The sequence below is a fragment of the Macrobrachium nipponense genome, chromosome 13 (genome assembly GCF_015104395.2).
Source record: "Macrobrachium nipponense isolate FS-2020 chromosome 13, ASM1510439v2, whole genome shotgun sequence".
Classification (NCBI taxonomy): Eukaryota; Metazoa; Arthropoda; class Malacostraca; order Decapoda; family Palaemonidae; genus Macrobrachium; species Macrobrachium nipponense.
The window spans coordinates 25,900,717-25,925,919 of NC_087206.1; the positions used below are offsets into that span (position 1 = coordinate 25,900,717).

At 40.9% G+C, this 25,203-nt stretch overlaps 1 protein-coding gene across 1 annotated transcript in view; it reads right to left on the bottom strand.

Annotated features, from left to right (window-relative positions):
• Positions 1 to 20,832: 20,832 nt before the first annotated feature.
• LOC135225270 (85/88 kDa calcium-independent phospholipase A2-like) overlaps positions 20,833 to 25,203 on the bottom strand; it is a 174,809-nt gene continuing 170,438 nt past the window's right edge. The window contains exon 15 of the mRNA XM_064264599.1: positions 20,833 to 21,454. Within this exon, the coding sequence (XP_064120669.1) occupies positions 21,221 to 21,454 (234 nt within the window). The 3' untranslated portion in view covers positions 20,833 to 21,220. The remainder of the gene's footprint in view (positions 21,455 to 25,203) is intronic.

Below are 25,203 nucleotides of genomic sequence, written 5' to 3' on the forward strand. Positions count from 1 at the left end.
CGCTTTCATGTCCGAGCTGGCAGCCTCCCCATGACGCAACACCGAATGGATGCCAGTCCGTTTACGGAATTTCTCGAACCAGCCATGCGAAGCCTTGAACTCTGGGGTTGGCGTTGAAGTCCCTTCCCCTCCGTCGTCTTCCGCCTGCGCAATCAAATCGCAGAAAATAGCACTGGCCTTGTGAGCGATTGCCGTCTCCGATACTGTATCACCAGCGATTTCTTTGTCTTTTATCCAGACGAGGAGCAGCCGTTCCATCTCGTCGTGCACATGGCTCCTCTTGCTGGACAAAATAGTGATGCCCTTCGACGGTGTAGTTGCTTTGATGGCATCCTTCTGTTTAAGGATGGTGCCTATTGTCGACGGATTACGGCTGTATTCCTTTGCGATCACACTCAATCGCATACCAGCTTCGTACTTCTTTATGATCTCCATCTTTGTCTCCAAAGACAGCATGCGCTTCTTTCCGTGAATTTCAACTTTCTTGGGACCCATGACTACGTTAATGTTGTACGTTAATTTACGTAAAGTTACACAATACAGTCTTCGCACAACACGATAATATGTACTGCATCAAAATTACTAACGAATTTACATTACTAAACGAAATCGTTGGACCAAACGAATGCCGATTGCGTACGGTAAAGTTTCGGGTGCAGAGTGGCCGAGCTAAGGCACGCCAAGACGTACGTAGAGAAGATGCATGATGGGAGGGATGCTGTCCAATTAGAGAGAAGGATCTCATGGCTTGGCTAGCATCAGGAACCAATGGGAGAGCAGGAGGATGGTGGCGAGTCTACTATAACTAGATGGCGGCATGCGGCGCGAGTTTCAAAATTGTTATGGGGTGAATCTCGGACTTTCAGAAACCTTTTGTATCTTGAAAACTTTTCGTATGTAGAGCAGTAAAATTTTTCGTGTTAGCTTTCGTATCTCGAGTTTTTCGTAAGTTGAGCCTTTCGTATCTCGAGGTACTACTGTACTAGAAAACCATTCACATGAACACACTGTACTACCGAAACCAATGTTATTACAAATGTTTGCATCATGATTGTATTACATATAGGATAGAGTCATAACTAATAGTGCACATGTATATGTACTGGAAAAATATAAAACATAAAAGAACACCACTTACAGTATTTGATTGTAACCACATAAAACTTCCTATTATGCTAATTGGTTAAATTAAAAGGCAATGATCTAAATGCATATGTTAAATAAATAAAATAATGTGTATCATGAAAAATTACATCACCATTAATATACAGTATATAACAACAGTATATTAACAAACAGTAGAGTAAATGCTACCAATGCAACTATTACTGCGCAGTACCAATAATAGTGCAAATCATAACTAATGCTATCATTACAACTACTAATAATATGAATGGTTATTATTAACAAATAATTTAATCAGACGGCTTGAAGGATTTGTTCCTAACACCTACAATAAATCTTATTCAATATATCACAAGTCCTTTGCAAAATAAAACTGAAAATATTTTAGATTTGTAAAAAAAAATTGTTAGGGATTTCCTTCTAATAACAGACTTGTGTGGTGGGTCAAAAACTAGATGATAAAATAAATGTTTGTTTGCAAATGTTCTTCTGTAACCTCTGCATTCGGGACTGGCTTACTTCAGTTATTCATCAAATATTCGTAAAATCACAATTTTTGAAAGTAAATTGTATTTTTCCCTGACTATACAAACCTGAGGTCATTTACATAAGGAATTACTATTCAGCGACAGCCGGACCGGTTGTAAGATTTACTAACAAGGTGGTTCGGCAGTAATTGCTTGTCCGATGGTCGGGACTCCCGCCCGACTGGAGGTAAACATACCACTTTGCTTTAGGTCCAGGAACAGAGTGAGGGGTGGCATGAGGTAGGACTATATGTAAAGGACCTCAGGCTTGTATACTAGTTAGGAAAAATACAATTTACATTCAAAAATTGTGATTTGTTCCGACACGTTATACAAACCCTCGGTCCTTTACAGAAGGAAGACTCACTTATTGGTGGGAAGAATCTGAGTCTTGTGAACAGACTGATGTTTGCACAACCTGGGTTCCCTCCCTGGTTGTAAGAGCAAAGGGGGGGAACCTAGCCTCTGTCCAACTGATCAGAGTGAGAACTGCAGGATCAGTGGCCAGACCTCTGGACCAATTCATAAAAGGGAGGCAAGTGTACCTCTTATGAATAGCAAGCAAGAACTTATTTCCTAAGTAAGAGACCAAATATAAAGTACTGGGTTTGTTTCTTACTGCTGTCTGCTTCCCCCTTTGCTAGGAAAGGGACGGATTAAGCTTCTATATCTAATGAAAGGGATAGACTGGAGCCCGGTTACGTAGCTTACCTGCACCATCATCCTGTCCAGCATGTGACGACCATGCGGGCAGAGGGAAGAAAAGAGAAGGAAGAGGAGCCAGGCACACTCTTATTCGTTCTCCATTCATGCGATATCACAAGGACGAGATGCAACCTTGTCCTGTTCAGGAGCTGGGTAAGCTACACAACTTCTTGAGCAGCCACCATGGGTCCCAAGGAAAAAGTGTCCAAGGAACTAAGGGCAATATCCCGAAGGTAGAAAGAGGTAAAGGTGGTCTGATTGGACCACACCCCTGCCTTCAGCACATGTGCAACTGACAAGCTCCTGCGGAAAGCAAGGGTTGGACCAATACCTCTAACTTCGTGGGCTCTCGGACGAAAGGTACTGGTCTCGGCACTCCTCTCGGAGTCGTACGCTTTCCTGATTACCTCACGAAACCAGAAAGAAACAGTGTTCTTGGACACTTCTTTCTTGGTCACCCCAGTGCTAATGAAGAGGCGTCGACACTCAGGCCTGGGGTGTCGAGTTTTCTTCAGATAGCGCCGTAGCACCCTCAAAAGACAAAGCAGCATCTCTTCTGCATCATTACCGGTGAAGTCCTCTAGGGAAGGGATCGTGAAGGACTCGAACCTGGCGTCAGGGACCAAAGGGTTCTGAGTCTTCGCTACAAAGTCCGGGACGAAACCGAGCGTAACCGATTCCCATCCCCTCGAGTGTTTAACATCGAAGGAAAGACCGTGAAGTTCTCCTACTCTCTTCGCCGATGCCAGGGCCAGCAGAAAGACAGTCTTGAGGGTCAGATCCCTGTCTGACAACTCCTGGAGAGGCTCGTAGGGTCTACGAGTCAAACTCCTTAAGACAAGAGTCACATCCCACCCAGGGGGCCTGAGTTCTCTGGGTAAGCAAGACCTCTCGAAGTTCCTCATTAGGAGAGATATTTCCATGGAGGAGGAAATATCAACTCCTCGCAGCTGAAGGACTAGGGCCAGGGCGGTTCTGTATCCTTTAACTGCAGAGACAGAGAGGAGCTTCTCTCGGCAATGAAAGATGAGGAAATCCGCTACTTGCTGAAGAGTGGTTCTGAGTAGGGAGACCCCCCGTCTATGACACCAACCACAGAAGACGGACCACTTTCCCTAGTAAACTGCTGCAGACGATTGTCTGAGGTAACCAGCCATCTCTGTTGCTGCTCGGCGAGAAAGCCTCTCGCTCGCAAGATACGGTGGATAACCGCCAGCCGTGAAGACACAGGGAATGTACTGCCTGGTGCTACCATTCTACATGCAATTGACACAGCAGGTTGTGCCATGGGGGAATCTCTTGCGGTGCCTCCGAGAGAAGTCCCAGCAGGTCCGGATATCAAATGGCCTGAGGCCATTTAGGTACTACTAGAATCATCCGAAGATTCGTGGTGACCAGCACCCTGCTGATCACCTTGCAAATCAGGCAGAACGGGGGAAAGGCATAGACTACGAGGTTGTCCCACGGGTGTTGGAACGCATCCTCTACAGCTGCCCATGGGTCCGGCACAACTGAGAAGAAAACCAGAAGTTTTCGGTTGTGCCAGGTGGCGAACAGATCTACTACTGGACGCCCCCACAGGTCGAAGAGCCTTTCCGCCATGTCTGAGTGAAGACACCATTCTGTTCCAATCACCTGATTCTGGTGGCTGAGTTTGTCTGCCACTACATTCCTCTTGCCTGGAATGTATCTGGCTGACAGCTCTACCGATTGAGCTGCGGCCCACTCGTGAACCTGCATCGTCAACTGGTATAACAGGAGAGACACTAGGCCCCCATGTTTGCTGACGTATGACAATGGCACTACCGTGGTGTTGTTGCTCATCAACACCACCGAGTGTCCCATCAGTCATTCCTGGAATTCTTGGGGCACTAAAAACGCTGCCTTAAGTTCCAGGAAGTTGATGTGAAGGTGCCTGTCATGATGGTTCCACACTCCTGCAACCAGCAACTCTTCCAGGTGTGCGCCCCATCCCTCGATCGATGCATCTGAGAACAGAAGCATCTCCAGAGGGGGAGTGCACAGGGGCACTCCAATTAAGAGGTTCCTGTTGTCTAGCCATCAGCCCAGGTCCTCCCTTACTTCTTCCATGAGAGGAACCAGGAAGAACTGTGGATCCCGTGCCTGTGACCAGCACTCCTTTAGTCTCCATTGAAGAGACTGCAGGTGAAGACACCTGTGAGGAACTATCTTCTCTAGTGATTTGCCACTGCTGAGCTAACTGTTCCTGTCATGACAGGAACCGTCAGGCTGCCTCCCTGAACCTGCTGATCCGCGAGTCTGCGGGGAAGACTCGTGCTGCTACTGTATCGATCAGCATGCCCAGGTACTTTATCCTCTGCTTGGGTTCGAGATCTGACTTCTCGAAATTTACCACGATCCCCAAATCGCAGCAGAAGTTGAGGAGTTGATATCTGTCCTATAGCAACTGCGAGCAGGAGCTCGTCAGGACCAGCCAATCGTCGAGATACCGCAGACGTATCCTGACCAAATGGGCCCAAGCCGACACCAGAGTGAACGCTCGCGTGAACACCTGTGGGGCGGTTGAGATACTGAAACAAAGTACCCTGAATTGGTACACTGTCCCATCGACGATAAAGCGGAGGTACTTCCTGGAGGCCTGGTGGATGGGTATTTGGAAATACGCATCCTTCAGGTCCACTGAACGCCATCCCTAGCATTTCCCTCTCTTCCCCTTTCGCTTAGCCCCTTTCCTGCGAGAGGAGGAGGCATGAGAGGGGGGCTGACGCTCACTTCTTGAAGCGAAAGAGGAAGGCTGGGTCTTTCCTCGTGCTACCCTCGACTGTGCTGACGTCTTGGAAGTGGAGGAAGCGCTAACTAAGCTCCGAGTCTTAGCCGTGGTTGAATGAGGCTGCCCAGAAGTCTTCGTCATTGCCTGGTGTACTAAGCGGTCGCTGTCCTCAGCTCTCCGCTTTTCCACCGCAGCGTCCACTATCTCTCTGGGGATGAGAGAGGAGGAACCCAGTAACGGTCCGTTACACAGACCCAACGTTACCTTGTGACCGGTTGCCCTGGTTACACGAGTCAGGACTGCATCCCTTCTCCTCAAAACCAGGTTGGCCCACAGGTTGCCCGTCTGGTGGGCGAGGTAGGAGATGGCCCTACCTCCAGATTGACAGAGTCTCCTGAATGCCAAGTCCTCCTAAGGAACTATAGCTCCCGAGGAGGCTGCGACTCTGGATATTGTGAGGGACTACAGATCCAGCCAGGAGACAGCCTGGAAAGCTGCCATGGCAGTGGATTCCAGGGCTGATGCCTCTTGCTTCCAGAACCAGAGGTTCTCCGACAGCAGGTGTTGAAGAGGCACTCCTGAAGTTAGACGAACTAGCTCCGGATCAACCTGCTGAAAGCACATAGAAATGCCGTTGACGAGGTAGAGGAGGGGGGAACCAGCTTGTCCGACCTCCTGACCCTGAGTGAGGCCTCTTGTCTGGAGAAAAGGGCGTTCACCTGGTCCAGCACTCCGTCGGCCAAGGAAGACCTGGGTAGCCCCACCATCGCTCCGGGTTCCTTCTTAGGACCCCAGAATGACTCTAACCTCGATATACGGTCAGAGGGAGCAACCACCGATCCTTCCCCAAGTTCGTTGTGCTGACAAATCAACACAATGACCTCTGTATCTCGAGGGTGATCGCGTCCTGAGGCAATGGACTGTCACATCCATCCAGGCCAATCACTTCCCGAGACACTCTTCCTTCAGGAGGAAGAACCTCGCCAGACCCTCCCCCCCCAACCCCCCGGTCTCATCCAACCACTTGAGCGTACGATCTGTTTGGTCCTAAAACCGAACTAGGCTCGTAGGCTCTCATGGCTGGACTGTACGGAGCGCACACCTCATGGTCACTCCTGCTTGCCTCGCTCCTCCCGGTGTAGCCTTAGGAGGTTGAAGGGACAGGTGAGGAAGACCTGACACTACCTACCCTGCCTACCAGCAGAGCCGGTAGGCTGGGAGGACTGCAGGCGTTCACTAACCCGCGGTGGCGGTCGAGCTGCGGGTCTGGACCAGCAGTCTCCCTGTGGAGAAACACTGGATCGAGGATGGTAGTGTTGGTCTCATGCATCAGGGGAGCTGCTACCAGCTGTGCAAGCCGTCCAGTCCCTGTGGGAGTGACGGTCAGGTGACTGGTAGTGTCCGTTAACGCAGTGAGAGCCACGGTCCCAGAAGCAGCCGAGGCTGTTTCTGGTGACCGAGGGGAACCTCTTCTCAGCCTCGACACGTGAATGGTCTGGTGGGACCATCACATCAACCCTGGGAACCAGATGATCGCTGCGAGAGTGATCGCCGGTCTGGCGAGAGCCACCTGAGGGACTCTTACCATCCTTCCGCTCCGTGCCTGGGTCCTGACGGTGAGCGTACTCAGCCGTCTGGATCCTGGCTGCACAATCACCAGTAGGTGAATGTACACTCGGTGACCCTCGTGAGCGAGCGGCCGAGATGGTTCCCGGTCCGGAGGTGGAACCTCTGGAGCTGGGAGCAGAGGTACCAGCGGTGGCTGGTACCTCCAGTGTCCCCGTCTTCTTCTTCCCTGAGGACGGAGAGACAGGCCCTATTCCCCAAGGAACGGGAGGACCAGCAGAAGACCCACCTGTCCTGCCGGAGCGAGATAGATCCTTAGAAGTCTCTGTGCGAGACTTCTTAGGGGGGGAGCGAGGCCACCTTCTTCTTCCTTGGTTGGAGGGCCTTAGAAGTCGAAGGGGAAGAGGTGGCAGAAGACGATGAAGGTGAAGACGAAGAAGATGACAATCCAGGCTGGAGCTGGGGTGGTTGCAGAGGCAATGGGGCCCAACTCCACCTGGCCGGAAGGACCTGCAGGAGCAGCAGCACTTCCACGGGCAGAACCAGGGACAGCAGGTACAGCAACAGCAACAGTAGGCCGATCTAAGGGCGAGCTCTTCGGGCACTCGAAGTCAGGGGGAGGAGTGAGGACAGCAAAACCAGGTGGAGGTGGTACCAACTCCCTCCGGGGCACATACGGCAACAGAACTTGTACCGCAGCCGAGGGGATGACCGTGGTCACGCACTGGGTATACACCAGGTGAGGTGGAGCTGCATAACCCGGTCGACACAGTCATAATCGTCCTCGTCTCCAACCCATGAGTGACTGGGCTACAGCAAGATGATGGATGAGCCCCTGAATACTCGGAGTGCCTGGAGGACTCAGTGATCGCCACACCTGCTGAAGATCCCCACCCGCAGAGGCAGACACACCTGAGAAAGCAACAGTTGGGTTAAGGGGGAGGGGGTTCCTGTTCGCTTAGTGGGGGAAGGATCCCACCCTAAGCAGACAGACAAACACGAGTACAACTCAAGGTCGGAATGTCGCCCTCCCTCCTCTACACTCGACAGACCAAGTGAAAAGGCGGAGGGAGACACGTCCCCCAAAGGGGAGAGAGCCATACGCGGGAGCTGATGAGGAGGGAGAAAAGAAGATGACGTATCCGCCACCAAAGTTGTCGAGGGAGAGCTCCTCCGACCAAGAGACACAAACAACACAAGTTGAATCCTGAGAGCGTTCACGCCCTCAGCACCTTGTACACAGAGGATGAGGGTCCACGACATTGCTGGACCTGAAAGCCCCACACTTTCGACCTCCCACTCTAGGGCACACTCTCTGGTTGGATGGGGGGCGCGAGGGCTTCTCCGATTCGTGGGAGTGCATGATTAATCCAGTCGATGAAATACCACAAAATACAAAAAAAAATAAGAGTACTTACAGTCAAACACACTACTATGAGATTCACGGCCTCTGTAACACGGTTTTTTCCCAATAACTTTTTATCTATGCATTTCATAAATATAACGCTTATTCAGAATACCCATTATATGTACACATAAATTTAGACTGCATTTTGCATTACGTAGGTTGAATAAATATGGTACTTACAATGTAAAAGTGACTTTTTTTGAAGACGGGCCAACTTACTCAGAGATAAGGTTTCGAACGCACTCGTTACGTAACTTATGACAGCATTTCTTCCCTCTTTCTCGATGGATGATTGGCTATACGTAACGAAGGCTATACCTCTGGCAGCAATGACAAACAAATTTAAATACAAGCAAAGCAGCAAACCTTTATGAACTCTGAAACCTCTTCACTGATAATTGTCATAATGAACAAACCAACAAAATATGTTAATAAATACAAAAACACTTCGATTATTAGTCTAACTCCCAAAATAAGTGTCCTAAGAAATTATAATCTACTTTATAAGTCACAATCAGATTGACAAGATGTAGGGAATAGTTGGTAATTTTCAAAAACATAGTAGACAAGCTTGATTTGATAACTGCTATATCCAATATCAAGCAATTTTTATTTATTGTTTGTCTACCTATTTACTGAAAAAAAAAATAGCCGGTACCGTATTTTGGCTTTAAACCTTCACCAGTACGTCAGAATGATAACTTCATGAGGCTCCACCCACTTTGGCCTCGTTATAATTCAGGATAACACTGAAGGCTATATCATGGGCATTGTTGGATTACAAAATTTAACTTCTGGCTATAAAAACTCATTTCTCAAGTAGTTGTAAGATGTGCTAAATGATCCTCAGGGATCCCAGCAGTTGGCCTAAACGTTTAATTCATGTATATTACGCATATACTGTTGCGGCACTACTGCTACAGTAGTATTACTACGCTAGCACAGATACCCCACACACATCTATGTAGCGTTCCGCCATTCATAAAGTCTTCGGGTTTTAGAGTTTCTGTCTAGTGGATGGGCGGGGCAACATTTCGTCAAAAGGTGTTTACTTTGCTTACGTAATGAATGTTTTTGACTCTTGGCTCATAATCATTGGCCATGGCGTCGGCTAGATCATTTTTACTCTATAAAAATGAAAATTATCGGGTTTAGGTTATTGATAATGCTGACAAAATTTGTGTGTGGTTGTAAAATATACATATGTCAACTTTCAGCTACATCCGATGCTTTGACAAGTAGCAAAGTCCAAAAAACCGTGTTACAGTGGCCCTGAATCTCATAGTAGTATTCTAAGAAAACAAGTTGAAAGGCAAGTAAGCTTGAAAACAATCTCACGACAGAGGCGGGCAGAGAGGCAAGCACACATCTTCACCAGACGGCGGTCGAAAGCAAAGTGGTATGTTTACCTCCAGTTGGGCGGGACTCCCGACCATCAGACAAGCAGTTACTGCCAAACCACCTTGTCAGTAAATCTTATGACTGGTCCAGCAGGCGCTGAATAGTAATTCCTTCTGTAGAGGACCGAGGGTTTGTATGACATGTCGGAACAAATATTCATTCATGAATATTTGATGAATAACTAAAGTAAGCCAGTCCCGGATGCAGAGGTTACAGAATAACATTTGCAAACAAACATACATTTTATCATATAGTTTTTTACCCACCACACAGGTCAGTTATTGGAAGTTAATCACTAACAATTTTTCTTTTAGAATCTAAACTATTTTCAGTTTTATATTGCACACTTGTTTCATGAATGAAATAAGTGTGTGGCAAATTCAAAGAATAAATATATAACTTGAGTGTTGAATTCACTTTGAAATGAAGAACATAATCTGACAGTTGTTATCATCAGAATCGTTATATCATCATGCATGTCATTTACCTTTTATGTGGGTTTTAGATATAGTACAAATCACTGACAGGAAGAGGTATAATTTACTAGCCATAGTGATTATAGTTTTTTGCTCCTATATCAACATCTACATTCCCCTTAATGCAAGACACAAACATAGTTGCATATTAATACCAGCTACATAATACATACTAATTTGTGGGATAAAAACATAATTTCTTAAATAAAGTCAGTTTTGACAAATAATTTTGTAGGGCAACTGAAGCTGTTCTAATCTCTGAAAATGACAAATCTTTGTGGTGGCATGTTTGTAATAATCTTTACTGCAAAATATATTGCATGTAATTTTGCAATGAAAACATGCAATGATCATTCATAGTAAATAGGATCTAAACTTCATGTGTGACATTTTAATCCTTCAAGACAGACTCTCCAAAAAAGACCTTAGCATTTGAAGTTCTCTCCACTTGGGTATTGATATCCTGTCTCTTAACTCAGAAGCCACTGGGATTGCTATCCTTTTGATGAATGTCAGCTATTGCCACTGCTGTCCTCTCCTGTCTCTTTAACAAAGAAGTAAAATAGGCAAAAATCATGACCACTCCTTCAGGACCTCACTTCTGAAGAATTCCAAGTTAGAGGTGAATAGCATTACATACAGTCTGTTTCTTCTCAATCACTCAAGGGGCACAAGATGTAGGACCAGTCTTTGGATTACAGGAAACAAGAATGGGGGGAGATTAGGCACTACGTATTGAACCTGACCTCTGACTCTGAAGTCGAAGAAAGTAGTGCTTAGCCATTTGAACACACTTGTTTACCTGTTCTTTCCATTAGAGTATTTGCCCCTAAATTCAAAGTTGTCCCATGACTTCTTCAACTGGGAAGCATATTCTACAGCATTTCATGATGATGGGAAATAGTTTATCCACTGCTGAGGCTGATAAAGGCACTTGTAGAAATGAAGACTTGTATCTGAACATTATCACAGAAGCAAAAATTGTACATCTTTTTATGGATAACTGAAATTAATAAAACATCTTTTTCGCAAATGGATAAAATTAAAAAGCCACTTAAAATTCCTCATGTATATTTTGTTATTCCTACAAACAAATGACTAAGATTCTATGGTATTTCATAAAAAAGTAAACAAGGTAACAGACATGTTAACATTTCATTAAAAGACAAACGAGGATAATTAAAGCTAATTATCTCTGTGAACACTAATTTTCACTGGGAGTAATTACTCAAAACAAGTGATTACATGTTACCTTCAAACCTCTACAAAATATTTGGCAAAATCAACTTGATATACACAAACTGCAATAAGCTTTTACTCAAAAGTATAAAAAAAAAGAAGACAACCTTTACAAGGTCACTAACTCACTTACGAACCTAGTTACAGCACAGTACAGCAAAGCATCCAAATACATAGCAGACAATAAAAAATATATATAAATATAAACATATAATAATAATGATAGAAACAAGCTAAACCCCTTTTTAATTTGACACATAACTCATTTAAAAATAAAAAGAATAAAATTCTGTTAATATCTTTCTATATCACGATTGAGCAGGAAACAAATACATATTAAAGTTATCATGGCAAACAAAGTAACTGAAAGCTCGTATGTAATTCATTAATACTTAAAACTTAAGCTAAAGCACATAATGCAATTTACCTATTAGAACCAAAAAAAGTTGATCAAATGGCTAACATAACCTTGACAGTCTATAGTTAAGAAAATATCCTTTGCTGTGTAATGAAGATAGTAAGTTACAAATCAATCATTTATACTTCGTAGTAAACAAGAGTGCAATATTTCCAGAACTCAAATTAGATATAACCTATGGTTTTGAGTGATTATTTTTACAACCTCACACAAATTAAAAAACTGAATTTTTGAAAAAGGTCCTCATAACAAATGAATTACAAGGAGCATCACTGTAGTCCCCTAAAAATGTGAATCCCAATACCAGAATTTTGCTACACTATACTGCCTCAGGCATGTACTTAAATACATAGCTTTTACACATAATTCACCTCCCTTGCACAAAATGCCAAAACACTGCACAGCATGTACTGTGCAATAAATAATTTCTAGATTTTGTAATACTGTACTTAAAACAATATACATGTTATGTAAATAGTAGACAGTGTGGTTAAATATAGCAACCATTGTAACCCTAACTGCATATATAGTACAAGAGGCAGCAGCAACACATATACAGGCAGTCCCCGGTTATCAATGGGGATTCCGTTCTCAGTGGGGTGCTGATAGTCGAAAACCGCCATTAACTGAAACTCTGCAATTTATGGTACTTATGGCACCAATAACCAGATCATGGCACCTCTGTTAGGAATATTATGATGCCATAACTATTATCGCTCACATAATGGAACTCGGCGCATTATGGCACTATAAATTACTGTCTAGCGCATCAAACCAGATTGCCATTCACCAAGTCCACTGATAACCAGGGACTGCCTGTATTCTCTTTAATTCAAGACTTAGATTATTTTTGCACATATGACTGAATGCTCTCTAATAATATATATTGATTCTCTCCCCCTCTCTCAAAGGAGTTTTAATTAAATAACAGTGAGTTTAACCATGCAAGTCTGGCATCTGCCCTCACATAACAGTGACTGTAACTACAGTACATCCTCAGGAGGGAGCCAGTTATTCATAGTCCCAGTTTCAAGTCTTTGTTTTACATGATATTATTCAAAGTAAAGGGGTAACAGTAAAACAGGATATACTATACTATGTATTTCCAACTCTTATAGTTGTTTTAAGCATTTCCCCCCATGCCACCAAATGTACTTGGCTGGAAGAGACATTGTTTATTCCTTTTCACCAAGCCATTCAAAATAAATATCAAGTTATCTAAACTATGTTCTACCTCTTATATATCAAGGTCAATAGAAAGTGCAAAAGAATATCATTGTAACTTGCAACACTTTCATAATCAGATTTGCAGTTACTGAACAAGACAGAATAAAAAGGAGTATAATATATGACTGTGAGTCTAGTGCATGATTTTCTTTCCTCACTTTGCGAAGTCCAGTGTTCTGCTGCTTCAAAGATCAATCAAATCCACTTGTGGATCTTTCATAGGATAATCCTTGCCTTCTAAACTGAATCTGAGACTCCTTAATATAGATTTGTTTGTCCATTCTCACTCTCCCCCATATTAAATGGATAATTACACACATACATAAACCCATACACATACACATGCAGAATTTTCCTCTGTGTAACAATTATACCTAATACTTTCTTTCAAGCCTTCTTTTATTTTATCCAGTGCCAGTAGAAATCCAACAGTTTAACACAAAGCACTCTCATCAACACCATCGAAGTTGGTTTTGATCTGGGGTTGGTATTTCTTTTGTTTGATAAAAATAACATTGCTGAATTTTTCTTGCGATTCTTTGGATATCCTGTTGATTGTTATTTCTGGTAGTTTGGCTGCTTCAGCAATACATTGCAAAGCTTTTCCAACATCAATTAAAGGACTACTGTTGCCTTTTTCTTTAAAAAAGTACTTTAGTAGACTATGAACTATCCCTCTACCAAGACCATCTTGCCTCTGCATGGCCCCTGGCCAGATTAATTTAATCCTAAGTCCTTCAAGAAAACTGGCAACGTAGTTCAAAATTTGTGCCACATTTCAAGAAAGAAACATTGTTAACATTGCTACCGCAAACAAAAATATTTTAAGAGGTCTTAGTATTAGAAAAAGAAAAAACAACTTCATTAGGAACATTTGTTATGACAGCACTACACCCCACTCTTGCACTGCCCAAAATGACAAGTTTGGAAAATCTATAGGTTAGTTTTTATTCCCATAGTTTTTAAATTCTCAGTGTTCAAGTAGGGGTAATTCAAATTTGGTCTCCTGAGACTTCCTGAAATTTTTTTTCATATATGTTTCATGCACGGATTAAATTCCTTTTAGTTGAGGGATGACTGTACTAACATTTGTGTTTGCCGTGCATGATGTGGCTGGGAAGAAAGTCTGCATCTTTGCCATGAAGCCATGCAGATAGTACAAGTCAATAATTCTCTAGTACTTTGAACACAAAACATCCCTTGAAAGAGCATGTAACTAACTTACCTACCTAGCTGTCGAGGGTTATTAAAAATTTTGTCTTCTAGGTAAGATCCCTTAAAGGAACATCTTCAAGGATTAATGAACTGAACTGAATAAATGCTTAACATCAGCAACAAGGCCATGATGGAGGACAGAGTCCAGGATAAAGCTTTCTTCTACAGTGACTGGCATATACTACAATATAGCACAATGGAAAAGCTCAGGTCAATGGCCATGTTCTTGAGTATCTGTGAGAAAATGGAGCAGTAGCCACTGATGGCAGAGACCAACAACTTTCTCAATCTCTGCAGCAAACATAGAACATCAGTAGTAGCTACTGAACACTTGTTTCATACTGACTAACTGTATATTGTTTGCCTGGGTTGGAAATAATCTTGTCAACTAGTATAAAAAGCTTTTCCTGATGATGTGTTGCTGGACAGTCTACACACATGAGGGACTGAGGAGGTCGATATTCAGGCGGTACATATTTCCAAAGCAGCCACAGTGAGGCAATAAGGGTTATGTGGACAACACTGGACTGCCAACACAGCTTGTGCAACAAAAGAAACAACATAAGAGAAGCGTGGAAATGTACTTCTCCAGATTGTTCCAAGTAACCACCATCAAAATGTTGCTTGCCCAAGGTGCTTAGCCTAGTACTTGTATGCTGAGCAGTCGACTGGAAGCTTGTGATTAAAACTGATGGCAAACAGATCTAATAGTTTCCCAACTCCAGAACCTGCTGAAGACCTTGCTATGCAGGAAACCCTCAGTTGGAAGTACTTGGTTCTCTCATTCAAAATGTGTTGGTTACGATACTGTACTTCTCAAGGATGTATCTATCTTGAGATTAAGTAGTCAAATATTGTGATCATGTGGCCACAAAAAATTCTCCACCGTAAATTGGTATACTGAAGGAAATAAGCCCCCATTACAGAATTGTCCAAAAGTAAACCTACCATCCTGTCCGACATGCAGTTATTGAAAATTTGTACGATATGTTGTTGTTGTTGTTACAGATTAAACAAGCCCTGTGTTCACATGGGCTCTTGCTCCTCAAGCAACAATCTGATGAAACCAAATCATGTAGATTTGAGAATGCCGTACAGTTTCTTTTAAGGCATCCTCAAAGAGCAATAGGTCTGAAGCAGAAGGAGACATGGACCTCTACTTATAGATTCTGCGCATCTAGCCTTCAAAATCTGTTACGACCCTTATATGGCAGTTGTTCAGACAATCTGAGGACCACTATCAGTTCACTTACAGCTACACTTAGCCTAAACCAGCTACTGTAAGTAGCTCAGGTGGCCTATCAACTTTTGCCACAACTTCAAAGGCAGGATAATACCATTCACAGTGGGGCCCCCTTATTTGCGTTCTCCCGATTCGTGGACTCACGGATTAGCAGATTTCTCTCTGGACCACATCCACCCATTATTCGCTTAAAATTTGGCTATTTGTGGTATTTTTTTGTGAGAAATATCCAGAAATTCATGGTTTTTTTATCAATTTTATCATAAAATGCACTTTTTGTCATAAAACTATCAAAAAAACCAGGTATAAAATTTTTAATGGGTTTTTCTTGAGTTTTACCTACCAAAATAGGCTGTTTTCTGTGTTTTTATAGGGGTTCCAACTATTCGTGGATTCTAAACATTCGTGGGGGGGGGGGGGGGTCTGGTACGCGTCCCCAGTAAATACGGAGGGACCACTGTACTAACTCCTTAGAAGACGATGTTGCTTTTGTATCCTCTTGATCTTGCGTTGAGGCAGAAATGTTAATGTACATATTTGGTTCCATTCCCAAATAATCAACTCTTTTGCTTGTTCCAAGGCCAACTTGCCCAGCTATTGATATGGGCTGATGAAGCAACTGAGGTGTCTCCAAAATTCTACGAAGAGGGCACCACGATTAGCCAATCAAGGTACCACAACAGCCTGATGCCTCTCCTGTGAGCCCAAAACTAAAACCGGAGACATAAGCAATTGTCTCCAACTGGAAAAGTACCTACTGCATGATGCAATTCAAAACAGCAGTGTCAATGACTGGTTTCCATCTTTCTGGGGCTTAGGGGAAGACAAACAGAAGGCTGTAAAACTCTTGAGATTGCTATTTACCCTTCATATAGCTCCTTTTGACATCACTGACCTCACGTCTGAGTTCATTGCATATGACAAATCTAGTAGGCTGTGATATCAATGAGGAGTCTGTCTCCAGACAGAACAACTGATAATCCTTTCAAGGTTTGAAGCACCATGGGCCTGCTCCTACTCCCTAATCAGTGGTTCAACAATTTCTGGAGACAAGCCCCCACCAGACGTAGATCTGGCTGTGTTTCATCCTGCAACACCCACAGGGAGACTTTTGGGAGATCTTATACCTTACCTGCTTGAACAAAATGGCAAGCATGGAGTCCTGTGTTACCTATTTTATGGTTTCAGCTAGAAAATTTGCAAGTACGAGTTGAAATGCCAAGTGACATCATGGCTGCTCTGGTAGTTGTAGCACTTAAGCTCATAGTAATTTTCCCAACCAGCTGGACAGGAAAGAGGTAGCTCTATAATACCAGCAGCCCTGCATATTGTGAAGTCAGAGAATAAGAGTAAATTGGAGATATTTTCAAGAATGGTGGCCCTTTTGTTTATGGCCAGCAGCCTCCTAGCCTTAGCTAAATTCTCTTGGTCACCCGCATCCACTTGGTAGTGAGTAGCATTACCATAGGTAACATTCCCTGGAGTCTACTTCCATCGGAATCAAAAGCACTGTGGTTCACAGCTTAACAGAGGAAATGTTCCTAGCTAAAGGGAACTTGTCAAGAATGCCTGGAACTGATCAGAGGGTTAATATGCCTTGTGATTACTGTTTTTGGCAACCAGAGTAAGCAGCACTCAAACAAAGCTTTTCCTGAAGAAGAAATATTCGTAGGCGTTCTACTCTGCACACTAAGGGTTGGTGTAAATGAACCAGGATATGATAGTTCCTGTAAAGGTGCTTACTTTTAAAGCTAAAGGATAAACAGATGTATACAGTACAAAATAACAGGCTGCCCAAAGGTGATCTACTATGAGCAGGGGTGAGAGAACAATTTTTCTTGCTAACTAATAATTATAACATATTTTTCAGCTGCAAGGTAGCTTTGAAATTATAAGCCTCTAAAAAAACCTGACCTAAAACACGATGACTGTACATCAATTTCTCAAAAATAATATTACAAGACTAAACTATCACCCGTAAAGAATTGGAGTATTGAGTGCAATTCTGTTTTGACCCAGTTTTATATAGTGGTACCAAATTTTCTGAGTGAATCCTTAGTTCTTACTATGGATTCATCCTACTTATTCCTTAAGTTTATATGTAGTGTTGTCATAGCTCTTAGATTTATATCATAGCATATAATATGGCATCTAAAAATCATTAGAAAAATCTCATTTCATAAGCATCAATACTGCAAAATCCTTGCCTTTACCAGGTCTAATTTTAATTAAAACCATAAATGTCAAAATGATGCAAATTAAAAGATACTACAGTATATCATGTTTTTCTCCTTAGTCTTTAAGATTCAAGATAAAATATCTCTCTATATAAACATATATATACATATCATACACTGGATTTTTACAGTGACTTATTAACCCTCTTACGCCGATTGGACGTATTAAACGTCGAGTCAAAATGTCTCCCGTATGCCGATTGGACGTATCATACGTCGACTCAAAAAAGTTTTTTTAAAAATTCGCGGAAAAATACTTATAGGCCTACCAGCCAAAAACTTTTGTATCACGCGCCTTGGGGGATGCTGGGAGTTCACGGATCAAGGCGTTGTTTTGTTTACAATCGCTACGCAGGCGCGCAAGCGCGAATTTCTTTCTTATCGCACTAAAAAGTATCAGTGACACATCTCGGAAATTATTTCACCACTTTGACATAATTTTTGCACCATTTTAAATTATCCTTTACATGAAGTATTATATATGAAAATGTGCACAATTTCATGTAAAATACAACAAAAAAATACTCATGATTGTAGCTTTTATCAGTTTTGAAATATTTTCATATAAATAACGATAAGTGCAAAAATTTCAACCTTCGGTCAACTTTGACTCTACAGAAATGGTCGAGAAACGCAATTGTAAGCTAAAATTCTTATATTATAGTAATATTCAATCATTTGCCTTCATTTTGCAACAAATTGGACGTCTCTAGCACAATATTTCGATTTATGGTGAATTTATGAAAAACCTTTTCCTCACGTTCGTGCGATAACTCTTCCGATAAATTTTTTCGTGCGATTGTCCTAATGTTTGCACCCTTTTAAATTTGCCGTTACATAAAGTTTTATATATGGAAATGTGCGCAATTTCATGCACAATACAACAAAAAACAACCCATGGTTGTAGCTTTTATCAGTTTCGAAATATTTTCATATAAATAACGTTAAGTGCAAAAATCTCAACTTTCGGTCAACTTTGACTCTACCGAAATGGTCGAAAAACGCAATTGTAAGCGAAAACTCTTATATTCTAGTAATATTCAATCATTTTCCTTCATTTTGCAACGACTTGGAAGTCTCTAGCACAATATTTTGATTTATGGTGAATTTATGAAAAAAAAAATCATTTTCCTTACGTTCGCGCGGTAACTCTTCCGAAAAAATCTGAATTTTTTTGTGCGATTGTCGAAATGTTTGCACCATTTAAAATTAGCTGTTACATAAAGTTTTATATATGAAAATGTGCGCAATTTCATGTAGAATACAACTAAAAATGATTGAAGGTTGTAGCTTTTCTCTTTTTTCGAAATATTTGCATATAAATCACGATAAATAGAAAAAAAAACCACGTTCGGCCTAATTTGACTCAACCGAAATAGTTGAAAAACGCAATTGTAAGCTAAAACTCTTACGGCCTAGTAATATTCCGTCATTTTTCTTCATTTTGAAACAAATTTGAAGTCTCTAAAACAATATTGTGATTTATGGTGAATTTTTGAAAAATATATTTACCTTCACTGCGCGCGCCGATTCGCGGCCGCAAGTCTCCGAAATACGTACATCGCATTATCCTAATATTTGCTCCTTTTCATATTAGCCTTTTTATAGAGTTTCATATATCAAAATGTGCGCAAATTCATGAAGAATACAATAAAAAATAATTGAAGGTTGTAGCTTTTTCCATCTCCGAAATATGTGCATATAAAAAATATATATATAAAAATTTCGACATTCGGTCAAATTTAACTCGTCCGAAATGGTCGAAATCTGCAATTCTAATCTATAACTCCTACAGTATCGTAATATTCAATCATTTGTCTTAATTTTGAAACAAATTGGAAGTCTCTAGAGCAATATTTAGAATTACGGTGAATTTTTGAAAATAACATTTTTTTACGTCCGCTCGTTACGAATTCGTACATCATTTTGTGATAATATTTTTCCAGTGTTGCTTTTATTGTTTTACTATGTATTATATATCAAAAGGATTGCAATTTAGTGTACAATACAACGAAAAAAAATTAACTCGTTAGCTTTGACCGTTTTTTGCACAGCGTGATTTGAATACAATTATCTATGAATTTTTTTTTTTCGCTACCATATATCGCATTATTTACATATGATAATGATATTATTTTTCATTTCTGATGATTGCATACTAAACTTCAGGCAATGAAAAAAAAATGAGCCAAAAATGAACTCTTAATCTTCAAAACTAAGCGCGCTGTGATTTTTTGAAAAAAATATTTTTTCCGCTTCCGCGCTCACTCCAAACCGGCGCCGGCATACAGGAGAGGTTTTGATTTTTAGGGCTTCGGCGTAAGAGGGTTAAAGGACAAAATCTGGATAAAAGTTGGCAACTAGGCTATATCCATAAAGGAATTCCATCCATTATGTTTCAGCAAAAACTGGGAAATTAATACATTTAAAACAAATGCTGGTTTTAGCCCCACTTACCATGAATGATGAAATACTTCCAAGAAACTTTTACCTGAATGCTCAGTAAATTCATGGAAAAAAACACTGGGCTAAACTCAACAAAACTGATCTTACTATTCAAAGACTTTCTTTTCTACAATCTAGTAAAATGTTCTTCCTCTTTCTCTATCCTCCAAATAATTAGCTGTCAACACTAATGCTGCTTCTCCAAAGGCTGTTGTATATTTACAATCACTGCAATTACTTTTCCTATTTTTTCCAATTACCCTCTATGGAAGACATCATGAGTCCAAGCTGAAGTCTTAAAATAAAATTCTTACTTTTATAGTCACAAGCTATGAGCATCTGAAATAAGTGGCGGCAGTATGCAGCTTTAACCTAGGGCCCATGAAAACTCTATTTCTGGTACTTACTGGAACACAATGGATGGTTTTAAAATACTATTCTGTATACAAACCTTTTCCCTGAACAACTATAAAGCTAATTAAACATAATACATTTACAAGCATTTCAAGTGTTGTGTTACTCTTTTTCCACTAAACCATAATTCCGTTCTTTACAATTTATCCTGTTCGACAGTTATCAAAGTATAAACATACCATTAAGAGTTAAAGCTAAGTGGTTAATTATCCTCTTCTTTATAACTTAGACAATGTATGCTTTTCCTAGGTTTTACTCATTTCTTTCATTTAATTACATTCTGTAATCTGGAAATTACATGATGCTTAAGTATAAGAAATAAAGTATCTAGTAACTCCAAATATTAATACTACTGTGTCTAATTACTGTATAAAAGTTTAATGACTAATAATTGTTAAAATGGTTACTTAAAATCACAAATTTCTATGCCAAACAAATAACTACGGCTGAAAATGGTGAAAAGAATGAATAGGATGGAGAAGGTTCCTTTGTCTAAAAATAAGAAAGAGTTTACCCAACAAAATTTTCAGCTTATGTCTAAGTAAGTCCTGAGTTTAAACACTACAAAAAATATGTTAACTATCAATACATATCTGATCCCTGTAGTACATTTTGGTGCTGCACAGTACTTACTTAACAAGACATATTACCGAGTATGCACAGTACACTGTATTCTACAGTACTACTGTCTACTAGACTAGATATATAACAAACATTTATCACTCTCATGAAATGAAATGGCATGGCAAATGGAACCTCACAAGCACAGTATATAAAAGTACAGTACTGCCAGGACCAGCAGAAAATATGCAGCAAACTAATTCAAGCTGGCGATGGGGATCCTAGTGTCAGTAGAGCAGCTATCTGATGAATCTGTTCTCTTTTACTTCTTATGTAAATCATCGCCTCCCAAAGAGCATTGACTAGGACTTCATCTTTGGTTTCATCTAATTGTACATCTAAGGAGAGTTGTGGGGATAACCTGAGATATGGAACACCCCAAGAACAGCACCACGCACGAGCTCGATCCACAGTGCGATTGTCTGCCATAGTTGCCTGAAGATGATAAAAACAGGCTCATAAGTTAACAAAGATAATGAGCCTAACTTCTCTCTTGAAGCAAGAGATTAACTTGTAACAGTATACAAATCTGTCTATTCAATAGTAGCTTTATAGCAGTGGGATGATGATTCTTCTCCAATGCTCCTTGTTTCCCAAGATGTTGATAATGTTGCACTTCAAAGCTTTCCCATTTCTTTGCAGCAAGATCAAAAGCATAGCACCCCATAAAGGGATTGGTGAATGTAATTAACTTACATGGCCTTAGTAATTATTTGTAGCAAATCCAAAATCTTTTATGCTGTCAAATATATCAGCATCACACACAAGGCATCCTTGTTGTCTCCAAAATAAGTGTATCAGATGAAACAAAGAAAATTTGGTGTTCATGAATTTAAACATTACCATCAGACACTAGCTGTAACTGAAGATATTAGCAAATATGTTAAGAAAATACGAAAATGACCAGCAATATCTATCCCAATCCATTAACCATTAACAGATACTAAAAATCAAATGGTTTGGAGTATCCCAATCCATTAAGCATTAACAGTTACTAAAAATCAAATGGTAAATCAAAAATGGGTTCTAGACAACCAATCTTTTGAAACCATTCTTAGTATAGCCCCATCCAATGGCTACACTTATTTGCACAAATTGCATAGTTGACATCTGACCATTCTTATGTAATTATCCACATTTCTCACAACTGCACAACTTTCATTTTCCACATCCACACACTATCCTATTTGCACTGCTTAAATCACTCAATTCTCTAATCTGCAACATCTCCCCCATTGTACTGTCTGCCAAAAGCTATGCCTACCATCCATTGCAAACAATTTCCCACTAAGATCTCCATATAATCTATAAAGATTATGTTTTCAATTCATTCATTCTGTTTGTCTGTCTGTTAGCAAGAACAAATGATTCAAGTGTGAATTCAAATCCGAAACTAGTGCCCGAAATGAATGTTTTATAAGATCATGAAATTTTTTTATAGATGGCTGTAGTTATATAAGGTATTCGTTTCCTTGAGAAACTGGTCAACTGACCACATCACTTAGCCTTGTTATTCTAAACAGCAACTTATATTACCGTATTGTGTTCTCTGCTCTGTAGTGCATGCATGCACACACACAAACAAACAAATTTAACAATATGCCCTTTCCCCTCAAAGAAATATGAGGGCTATTGAGGCAAGTAACGCAAAGATATATCCCATTTACATGAGGAATAATTGTACTTCCAATTTTTACATAAATACTTTATGCACCCAAATTTTACACATTTTTAGCATCATGCTAAGAACTGCAAAAAAAATGTTGACTGTCTAGAACTCTAGGAAGATAAAAATCATGATATGGTTCAACACTGACTACTTAACAAATCAATGCTTTAAAAAAACCACTGTTTAAGCTACATTAAAATAACTGCAACGCTAATTTCTTAAGTGCTACGGTGCCTATCAATGACCATAATACAAATCAACAAGGTTTATTATTTAATGTTGATGGTTACTGAGGAGTATTACTACAATACTGTTCAAATATCTAAAAAATCTGTTATGCTAAAGGGCAAATTAGAGTAAATAATACTTGCTGGTTAATTCTAATGTTTCTTAGTACTTATACACAACATATCCAAAAAATTACATTTTTATGATAAAATAAAGTTTTATATACACTTACCCAGTAACTACTTAGCTAACAATTTCTTGCCTCAGCAACTTGAAAATTCAAAAAATTTGCAGGTAACACTTTACAGATTTAGTGCAGGTGACTAGCCCTGCTCACTAATGGGAATACCAAGATCTACTAGCTGACAACCTCAATTGTATATCTAAAACTTTATTTTATCATAAAAATGTCATTCTCATATAAGTAACTTGCCCAGTAACTACTTAGCTGATTTCACATTAACAGGAGGTAGGATACATGGACACATTCTACTCTTAAAACATTAAGTCATGTAATGAATCTGAAATAGAAAGAGTTGCTAGCATTGAGTACAATGCTTGTAGTTCTTTATTAGTTAAAAGAGCCTGCAGTAGAGAACTGCCTCTGGTTGTTGCTCAGCTTAACCTGTGGCAGCATGATGTTAAAACCAGGAGATCCTCTACTTATGAGGGAGCTTTGTAGCAAAGGAGCATTCTGATTGCTAACAAAGCATCAGTGGAAGTTATGTAGCTCAAGGAGTTATGTGATGGCTAGCAAAACTTCAAAAGGTGCCCTTGCCCTGGGCACAGTACCGCAAAGAAAACAACACAATAACACTATAAACTCCACTTAAATAAAATCACAACCCATCCAATCAGTGGTGGGTGCTCTAAGTACATTGTACCCCCCTGGCTTTCTAAAACTCAGCACCTTAAAACAAGGTGAAGAGATAGTAGGAGAAAATCCTATGCTTCCTTCCATGGTCTCATGCCAGTTACTGATAATCGCAAGGTACTGGCAAAAATTTAACACTGTTTCCTGTGGGATGATTGTAAAATGGACGTAAGGGACCAGTAGAGCCAGAAAGTTAAAGAAAAAACTTTTCTGATGTCTTTAGCTTTCAGTTAAAAAGAAGGGAAATGCTATCCTAAATCTGAGTGTATCTCAAAAAATAAAGTTCACTAGTATAAGGCACCAAACATTCTAAATGGAGGACAAGACAAGAGCGTGCCATAACACCTTAGGTTATGGATGGCCTTTGAACTATCAATTCTTTTCAGGTAATACCTGAACATCTCAGCTGGACAGAGATCTCTATTCATCCTCAGAACTGGTGAGGACTGTTGGGTGTTCAGAAAACAAGCAGGTGCCACGCTGTGGCTGGAACCAGAAGTTTTAGTCAGACAACATGAGCTCTTGCTATGGCACTTCTATAGAAAAGGATGACCTCGAGCTTCTGTTCCCTTCCAAGTAATACTGGAACCCTCCAACTGTTCAAGAAGATCTCTATTTTTCCTCAAAGTTAGTGAGTGCTCCTGGACGCTCAGAGAATCAGTTGGCGCCAGGCTGTAGGCGAGGCCAGCAGTGCTGGCTGCCATTTAACACTAATAAATGTTTGGGAGCTGGAGAGCATTCCTATGAGTTCTGGTTAGAGCTGGCACCCGGCCGTAACTGGCACCAGGTGAGATGGACGTCAGGTGAGGAAAATACTCATACTAATGGGTGCTCATGGGCATTAACCTTGGCTGTCAAGACTGTCCTCTCTACCATTAAATCATTCCTGAGAGAGAGAGAGAGAGAGAGAGAGAGAGAGAGGAGAGAGAGAGAGAGAGAGAGAGAGAGAGAGAGAGAGAGACACTAATAGATGCTCCTGGGCATTAACCCTCACTAATGAGACTTTCTTCTCTATCATTAAATTCCTGAGAGAGAGAGAGAGAGAGAGATACTAATGGGTGCTCGTGGGCAATAACCCCGGCTAACAACTGTCTTCTCTACCATTAAATTCCTGAGAGAGAGAGAGAGAGAGAGAGAGAGAGAGAGAGAGAGAGAGAGAGAGAGAGAGAGAGAGAGAGAGAGAGAGGGGGGGTCATGGAAATGTCCTTGTTCTCTGTAAAAAAAAAAAAAAAAAAAAAATCCCAGGGTAAATAAGCAAACCTCATTACTGAGTCAAGACTTAGTTTAATAGCCCCTTTCCCATCTCTCAAATGTCTTTTGCAGCACCTCTGAAAAACGCTCCTCTTTTCTGATTAACAACTGGACATGTAAAAGCATACCACCCTTGATGGTGTCTCTTGAAGTTAGATTGTT